This window comes from Arachis ipaensis, chromosome B06, assembly GCF_000816755.2.
Source record: "Arachis ipaensis cultivar K30076 chromosome B06, Araip1.1, whole genome shotgun sequence".
NCBI classification, from domain to species: Eukaryota; Viridiplantae; Streptophyta; class Magnoliopsida; order Fabales; family Fabaceae; genus Arachis; species Arachis ipaensis.
The window spans coordinates 36,014,857-36,024,470 of record NC_029790.2 but is presented as its reverse complement, the minus strand read 5'-3'; the positions used below and the strand labels follow the sequence as shown (position 1 = coordinate 36,024,470).

Below are 9,614 nucleotides of genomic sequence, written 5' to 3'. Positions count from 1 at the left end.
ATTCACTTATCTGAAATTCTCGCCAATGAATTACATAAGTATTTCTATCCCTATTTTATTAATTAATATTCCAAAACACTATTATCAATTTATATCTGCCTAACTGAGATTTGCAAGGTGATCATAGCTTCCTTCATACCGATAATCTCCGTAGGATTCGACCCTTACTCACGTAAGGTATTACTTGGACGACCCAGTGCACTTGCTGGTTAGTTGTATCGAAGTTGTGAACCATGGTATTGGCACCATGTTCTTAGCGCCATTGCCAGGGAAAGAAAGAGCCATGAATTTTACATAATCAAAGTGTAATCACGATTGCGCGTACCAAGTTGCTCACGTTGCCAGGGATTGTTTGAGCCTGGACATCACAATTTCGTGCACCAAGTTTTTGGCGCCGTTGCCGGGGATTGTTCGAGTTTGGACAACTGACGGTTCATCTTGTTGCTTAGATTAGGTAATTTTCTTTTTGTTTTCTTTTAAAAAAAATTTTCAAAAAAATCTTTCAAAAATTTTCCCTTTGTTTTCGAAAAAAAAAATTGTGTTTTCAAAAAATATATTTTTCTTCAAAATTTTTAAGAATGAATTCTAGTGTTTCATGATGATTTGTTGAATCCTGGTTGGCTGTAAGCCATGTCCAATCTTTTGGACTAGGATTTCAACTTATCATCACAAGAAATTCTCACACACTTAGTTGTTCTATACATGAAAAAACTTACATGCTAAAGCTTGACTGGCTGTTAAGCCATGTCTAACCCTCAGATTGGAGCTTTAGACTAACATGGCAAGATTCCTGGAATTCATATTAAAAATTTTGGAATCCTTATTTTTCTTTTTCATATAATTTTCGAAAAAATCCAAAAAAATTAGAAAATCATAAAAATCAAAAACATTTTTTTGTGTTTCTTGTTTGAGTCTTGAGTCATGTTATAAGTTTGGTGTCAATTGCATGTGCATCCTGCATTTTTCGAAAATTCTCATGCATTCATAGTGTTCTTCATGATCTTCAAGTTGTTCTTGGTAAGTCTTCTTGTTTGATCTTGATGATTTTTTGTTTTGTGTCTTTTATTGTTTTTCATATGCATTATTGAATTCTTAGTGTCTAAGCATTAAAGAATTCTAAGTTTGGTGTCTTGCATGTTTTTCTTGCATTAAAAATTTTTCAAAAATATGTTCTTGGTGTTCATCTTGACATTCACGGTGTTCTTGGTGTTCATCTTGACATTCATAGCATTCTTGCATACATTCATTGTTTTGATCTAAAAATTTCATGCATTGCATTATTTTACTTGTTTTTCTCTCTCATCATAAAAATTCAAAAAAATCAAAAAAATATCTTTCCCTTTTTCTCTCATCAAATTCGAAAATTTGGATTGACTTTTTCAAAAAATTTTTAAAATCTAATTGTTTCTCATGAGTCAAATCAAATTTTCAATTTGAAAACCTTATCTTTTTCAAAAATCAAATCTTTTTCAAAATTCTTAGTTATTTTCGAAAATTCCAAAAATATTTTTCAAAAATCTTTTTCTTATTTTTATACCAAATTTTCGAAAATAACAATAACAATTAATGTTTTGATTCAAAAATTTCAAGTTTGTTACTTGCTTGTTAAGAAAGATTCAAACTTTAAGTTCTAGAATCATATCTTGTGATTTCTTGTGAATCAAGTCATTAATTGTGAATTTAAAAATCAAATCTTTTTCAAAAACTAATTTCTATCATATCTTTTCAAAATATCTTCTTATCTTATCTTTTTCAAAAATTTGATTTCAAAATATCTTTTCTAACTTTCTAACTTCTTATCTTTTCAAAATTTGTTTCAACTAACTAACTAACTTTTTGTTTGTCTTAGGTTCATGATCATGTGGAGTCACAAAATAAACAAAAAAATTAAAAACGGAATAAAAAACAGCAGAAGAAAAATCACACCCTGGAGGAGCATCTGTCTGGCGTTCAGCGCCAGAACAGAGCATGGTTCTGGCGTTGAACGCCCAGAATGGGCAGCATCCTGGCGCTGAACGCCCAGAACAAGCATGGTTCTGGCGTTCAACGCCAGAAATGGCAGCAAATGGGCGTTGAACGCCCAAAATGGGCACCAACCTGGCGCTGAACGCCTAGAGTTGTGTGCAAGGGCATTTTACATGCCTAAATTAGTGCAAGGATGTAAATGCCTTGACACCTCAGGATCTGTGGACCCCACAGGATCATCTTAGGATCCGTGGACCCCACAGGATCCCCACCTACCTCATCATCTCTCTTTCCATTCATGATCATCCCTTCTGTTTTCCATTTACCACTCACATCCATACACCCACCACCTTCAAAATTCAACATCTCTCTCCCACCCAATCCCATCCATATGGCCGAATACACACTCCCATCCATCTCCTCCATATCTTCTTCTTATTCTTCTATTCTTTCTTCTTTTACTCGAGGGTGAAGCTGTTGGATTCTGACCTCCCTGCACTCAAAGTGGATTTTCTGGAGCTACAGAACTTGAAATGGCGCGCTTCCAATTGCGTTGAAAAGTCGACATCCAGGGCTTTCCAGCAATGTATAATAGTCCATACTTTGGCCAAGAATAGACAACGTAAACTGGCGTTCAACGCCAGCTTTCTACCCAAATCTGACGTCCAGCGCCAGAAAAGGAGCCAAAACCAGAGTTGAACGCCCAAACTGGCACAAAAGCTGGAGTTCAAACTCCAAGAAAGATCTCTACACGTGCAACACTCAAGCTCAGCCCAAACACACACCAAGTGAGCCCCAGAAGTGGATTTATGCATCAATTACTTACTCATGTAAACCCTAGTAGCTAGTTTATTATAAATAGGACCTTTTACTATTGTATTAGACGTCTTTTTGACCATCCTGGATTGTATTCTGATCCTGTGATCACGTTTTAGGGGGCTGGCCATCTCGGCCATGCCTGGACCTTTCACTTATGTATTTTCACGGTAGAGTTTCTACACTCCATAGATTAAGGTGTGGAGCTCTGCTGTTCCTCAAAGATTAATGCAAAGTACTTCTATTTTCTATTCAATTCATCTTATTTCGCTTCTAAGATATCCATTTAGCAGGAAAGCAGAGGTTCAGAGGGACGAAAGCATCTCCATTCGCTTATCTGAAATTCTCACCAATGAATTACATAAGTATTTCTATCCCTATTTTATTAATTAATATTCCAAAACACTATTATCAATTTATATCTGCCTAACTGATATTTGCAAGGTGATCATAGCTTGCTTCATACCGACAATCTCCGTGGGATTCGACCCTTACTCACGTAAGGTATTACTTGGACGACCCAGTGCACTTGCTGGTTAGTTGTATCGAAGTTGTGAACCATGGTATTGGCACCATGTTCTTAGCGCCATTGCCAGGGAAAGAAAGAGCCATGAATTTTACATAATCAAAGTGTAATCACGATTGCGCGTACCAAGTTGCTCACGTTGCCAGGGATTGTTTGAGCCTGGACATCACAATTTCGTGCACCAACCTTTGTATGTGTAAATCGGCTTCGCTCAAGGGAATACTTTTTTCTTGATAGATAGACAAATGTTCCTGCCATTTTCGTTTCAAAGAAGAATTTAAAGAAGTCTAAAAGTTATGATTACTGTCCCATTGGGTTTTTAAAAATTTATTGATATATATATATTTTACTGGAAATTAAAGAGAGCGTGTGTTTATTCTAGTTATGGTTATTTAGTGGTAGTCCCATTATATATATATAAGAAGTCACTACAACATTTTTGGCCTAAGGTAACCCTTATTCGAAGCAACATTTAATAAAAGTTGTCTTAGATAGGCAAAGACAACATTTTTGACAAGTTGTCTTTGAGTAAGGCAAAGATAACAAAATTTTTAGCCACTCATAGAAAGAGTTGTCTTTGATATCTAAAACAACATTTATAAAATGTTACAAAATAAAGTTTTAAGACAACATTTTTAAATAAAAATACAATATTTTATATGAGTTATCAAAAATATTAAACAAATAATATTTATAAGAAGTTGCCTAAAATTGTTTATGATTAAAAATTAAAAGAAAAAACTTTTAATCATATCCCTAGCTACCAATTATTTTTTCAATGAAAAAATAACTTAAACTCAAAAAAAGAAAAAAGAGCTTCACTTGTTCCACTTCATGCACATACACAATGAAGAACCCTAACATTTCTCCCCTGCAACAACGTACAAACCATACCCTTTCTCCCCTTCCTAACGGCAACAGTAGGTCAACAGCGTTCAATCGCGCGCACTCCTCCATGCACGGCGACGGCACGGTGCTCTCCTCGACGGACGACGGCGCGGTGTTCTCCACAATCCCTAACATAGCCACTGCAACAATGCACCCTTTCTCCCCTTCCTAACGGCGATAGCAGCGTTCAATCGCGGTGCACTCCTCCACGTACGGTGATGGCGCTGTGCTATCCTCGACGGGCGACGGCGCGGTGCTCTCCACAAGTCCTAACATAGCCACTGCAACAACGCACAGACCCTTTCTCCCCTTCCTAACGGCGACAACAGCGCTCAATCGCGGTGCTCTCCTTGACGGGCGTGGTGCTCAATCACAAGAAACTCCTTTCCCTTCTCTTCTCCTTCTCGTTCTTCCTCTGTTCCTCCGTTTCCAGGTATTTGAAAAAACTAATTTTGATGTTCTTTGAATTAATTTATTACAGTTTAGTTAGAATTTAATTTTTAGTTAGTAAATTACTTTGTTGTTGTCTAATTTGTTGTTCTGTGATTTGTTGTTCTACAGATTATTATTGCTGTGTCTAAAAGTTTGTTATATATATATATATAAGAGCAAATAAAAAAAAGTTTATAGAGTGATATAGAGATTATTGAACTCAGAGGCTAAAAGCCTGCGCAAACATTGTAAACAATTTTGCTGTATAGGGCAAAACACAAAGAAGTGCTAATCAGAGAGAATATTTAGGATTAAATAGGACAGAATGTCAGAATAATTTTGAAGTTTCTTTACACAAGCGTTCATATTCTTATGCTAATTAAAATATAAAATCCATTCTATCTTGTCTTGTTTTGATAGGATATTCTCACGCTTCATCTAAATTATTATTTGAATAAAAACCGTCATCAGTATTGATTTACATTATTTTCATTGTTCTATTACCATTATTTTGTGTGTCTTGTAGCATGCCGCTGAAGCATTTCTACATCTTTTGTGCTCATTGAGAGAAAAAATTGGAGGTTGTTTTGCTCCAAAGATGAGTTCTTTAGCAGACATTTTTGCTTCTACTAATAGAATTCTTACTCGAATACATAGGGACTGGCAGAGTGAGCATGAAAGATGGCACCAACTCTACCTTGGACCTTTTGATGGGATTCTTAGTAGCAGCTTGACCTGTCAGAGTTGCTCATCCCAGGTATAGAAGGCTTTCAATGCAGTTCTCTTACCTTTGCTGTTAATTGTGGGTACACTTTATGTATTGTCATACAGTTTTGATTTGACACTGTTGCATTAGGAGGAGAAAGGTTCCAAGGTAATCGAAATAGCTAAAATAGGAGAAATGTTAGAATTAACTAATTGATTTTGTATGATGACATGGATTAGATCTGAGAAGCTAAGAAAAGACTCAATTGTAGCTCTATCTAAAGATAATGGTACTCCTAACCTTTATTTCTAATGTAAATGTTTTCTCGTATCTGTCTGAAATTTTAATTTAATTTCAAACTATATATTTGTTTGTTTTGCAGATCTCAATTAACTTGGAACAATTTGATTGTTTGCCTCTTTCACCTGTACTTAGTGGTTCCACCCTGGTGAGTTTCAAAAATTCAGCGCCAGTTATATTGTTGTTTTAATTTTAATATTATTTCTTGGGTAACTGAAATTCTGCAAGTCTTCATGAGCTCCCTGATAGCTGATGTCTCTCGCTTCAGATATTTGGATGTGCACTGCTGGATTGCCCTGAAGCAATTCATTGTTGCTGAGCATGTTGAGAACTATCACTGCCACTACTGTTGGCATAATTCTGCGATCAAGTATCTTTCATTAATGGAATAAAATGAGGTAATTTTTTCGAGGAGAGAATAATGAAAGAGGAGAGATATGATTATCAAGTTTCATTTGTTCTTTTAATTATAAACATAGAAGAAAATATGTTTTGGTTACTTATTGCATTCCACTGTTGTCAAGTCTCACAAATATAACACGATTATTCCTTGAGCTATGCTAATACATCTTGTCCGGCTTTAATTTAAGTTTGAGCTTATTTGTAAAAGTATTACATAATCAAAAACATATATAATCAAAATTTTAACTAAAAGTTAATAATAGTAATTTAATTTAATGATAACAAGTAGAAGTTCTTCATCTATTGACCGAAAACAACTTTAACTTTAACTTTTATAATGTATTATGTTTAGAGGCATTTTAGAAAGTTGTTTGGAAGGAGTAAGGTGTTAAATTGATGTTGTTTTAACTTTGTTTGTGTCTGATATTGTTGCTGATTTTTTTATCTTGGTTCTGCATTTTGCATGAGTACTTGATAGGAGTTTCATTTTTTTTGTAACAGGTGTCCCTGCCATGACTTTTAGGTTACAGGATTTTTGAAAAACCTCAGGTTAGTGGGGTTCTTAAAATTTATCATCAATTTGTTCTAAAAAATTGAAAAAAGCATTAGAATTTAGATGTATAACTTTTGAAAAAAGGACAGAAAAAATTTCTAGAAGTAGAACTCCTCAAATTTTTATCATCAGAATCAATGTTGCATCAAATGGTACATTGAGTTAAATCGGAAATACCCTATCATTTGTTTGGTTATTTTCTAAAGTAAGAAAGCCATCATTAGGTTTATCCTTATCTTCTTTCAAATGTCATTGCAGGTGACACAAGCAACAAAATTGGGACCTATAGCATTACCTTGTGTACCAATTTTCACAATGTACCTTTTTATGTGGCTGCACCGCTGACTTCAATTGATCTATCACTTTCTTTCGGAGAAGAAATTGTCATCGAGGAGAGATCTCCGAAGGAGTTGTTGAACATGCGAGGAGGACTTGGAGAGCAAGTTGCTGCCTCATGATAAATGTTAAAGAAATTTTGTTCATAATGAAAAAAATATGTATTTTATTTACTTATGTTTATTATTTATTTGACTTGGTAACTTGGCAAGTATGTAATTGACACTTGGAACACCTTTCTACATACATGCAATATATATTATTAGCTTATTCTCCCTACATTGATTAAATTGAATTTAAGCATTGTTAGTGTGTGTTATATATCCTATAAATATAACAAAGGCAAAAAATATATTGTTTTAGATATAAAAAAAAAGAACTTAAGAAAAATTCAATAAGGTGTTGCTTTAGGTATTAAAAAAAAATTTCAAATAAACTTAAATAAGTGTTGCTTTAGGTCTATAGAAAGGCAACTTAAAAAAATCTGGACAAGTGTTGTTTTATGTATTAGAAAATACAATTCGTAAAAAGGGTTGCCATAAAGTCTTTGTTAAAGTGTTGTGTTTGGATCCTCTAAGGCAACCCTTATGTGGAGTTACTTTTTTTTGTAGAAAAGGCAACGTTTCCTGAAGGTTGCCATAAAAATCAAAGAACCTCCGGTGTAAATTTTGTAGTTTAACTATATATATCATGAATTTTATATACATTCTTTCTTATTGTCACACACTGATTTTTTTTCCCCTCCTTTCCGACAATGACTCCTTTTCGGTTTGTCTCCCATCTTATCTAAAGTTATAACATGTTACCCGTTCCCGTTGTGTATTAATTCTTAATCATCAATGGCAAATTTGACATTGTCCATTTAATAAAAGAACAATGCTAGGGGCAGCAACTTTTGTGATTGGTAGCCATCAAATAGCCATCAATGATGATCTAATGGTGTGAGATTGATGTGAGTTTTCATTCATTGACTCACCTTTTTCTGCTGGCTACATGCTGGCCAAAATTCAACAAAATTGCTGGCCCCTAGACTTTTCCTTAATAAAATTATATATACCTGATGGCATTTTCTTCAAGATTGCAGATAAAGTTAGTGAAATTATGATGAACTTATGATTGTTTTGGATTATTTTTGTTTTTAATATTTTGGTTAAATTTTAATTTAATTATAAAAATATGTAGACATTAATAACATTACTAGTTAAGTCATGTATTTTTCTATTTATTAGAAAAATATAATCAAAATTTTTTTGTGACATTTCTTTTCTTCAATTTTCTTTTTGTATAAAATTCTAAATCCTAATAAATAATCATCAACTTTTCAAAATCGAAGAAAAAACTTTTATATTAGTGATTGTTAGTGGATTAATTTTACTTACATATATACTGAAATCGAATGCTATTAATTCTTTAATATAGGAATTGTTTGCGTCAAATTTAATAGTGAGATAATATTATATTGAATCCGTTTAAAACTTTGTTAAAAATTTAAATAGGACATTTGAAAATTTTTTACACTAAAAATAAGACGTTTAAAATATTAGATAATCAAAATAATCCTTTATCCTTTCTTAAGTAATTACATTAAAAGGATGGGAATAATACAAAAAGAGGTGTCTTCTCACAAAAGAAAGAATTAACTTATTATATGTGGTCTGTGTACTTAAATCTTTTTTATCTAATTAATATACATGAAATAATTTGGTATTTATATTTTTGTAAATGTGATAGCTTCTCTCTTTTATTATATATATAATTTAGGTCATTCTAGTATGACTATATTATGGTAATTATGATAATTATAGTGTTTTAAAAAATATTACTAAAACTAAAGTAACGTTTTTTCATTGTTAAACAACGAGTTTTAAATAATTTGCTAAAAAAAAATATTACCAAAATATAACAAAATGTGACTTTAATTTTAACAATATTTACATAATCATTGTAGTCGCCATAACATAGTCATACTAAAATTCACCATATAATTTTAGACAATTATGCACAATTAAAAATTGAATGAACTATTTTATATTTTTGGGTAAATACCCTGTCCGGCCTCTAACCTTTTTTCCGTGAAACATAATGTACCTTAATCATCCTTAAACCTCAACCAGGCCTTCACTCATTAAGGAAAATGGACAGATCGACCCTGTTATCGGATGACAAACAGTTGCCTGCTAACGTGTCAGGTAACAGTGCCAAGTGTAACTCCAAATGGTTGCAGGGACTAAAAATCTTCATTTCTACCTCTTCTTCTTTTTTCTCTTCCACCTTGCCTTCTTCTTTTTCCTCTTCTTCCCCACAAACACTTGACTGCATTGAACAAAGCTACTCCCTCAAGTTGTGTTGTTGTTGCCTTAGCTTCAAGATTTTTGCCATTAACACTGTTGACAAACCCCAATTTTGTGATTTATTTTGTGCTTAATTTAGGAAATTTTATCAACTTATCTCACAATTATTCAATGAAATAGCATGCTTTTGTAATTCTCCCTAAATTTGTGCTTAAGAGTGAAAACATACTTTTTAAGCCTTTAATTAGCCAATTTTAATTCACTTTAGTTCCATTCGATACCTTGATATGTTTGTTGAGTGATTTCAGATTCATAAGGCAAGTATTGGATGAAAGAAGTGAAGAGAAAAGCATACAAAGTGGAGAATTCATGAAGAAATAAGCATTGGAGGGTTCATGG

At 33.2% G+C, this 9,614-nt stretch overlaps 1 protein-coding gene across 1 annotated transcript; it reads left to right on the top strand.

The window, feature by feature from the left end:
• LOC110263737 (ubiquitin carboxyl-terminal hydrolase 27-like) lies at positions 5,209 to 7,046 on the top strand. Its single transcript, XM_021105501.1, has 4 exons — positions 5,209 to 5,384; positions 5,716 to 5,781; positions 5,902 to 5,944; positions 6,847 to 7,046. Exons 1-4 carry the CDS (start codon positions 5,226 to 5,228, stop codon positions 7,044 to 7,046), a joined length of 468 nt encoding a protein of 155 aa, XP_020961160.1. The 5' UTR covers positions 5,209 to 5,225.

Excerpts from the sequence above, each read along its gene's own strand:
- LOC110263737 (XM_021105501.1), top strand. The coding sequence starts at position 5,226 with ATGAGTTCTTTAGCAGACATTTTTGCTTCTACTAATAGAATTCTTACT. Across the intron at positions 5,385-5,715 it reads GTCAGAGTTGCTCATCCCAG|ATCTCAATTAACTTGGAACA; the intron begins GTATAGAAGGCT and ends TTTGTTTTGCAG. Across the intron at positions 5,945-6,846 it reads TTGCCCTGAAGCAATTCATT|GTGACACAAGCAACAAAATT; the intron begins GTTGCTGAGCAT and ends ATGTCATTGCAG.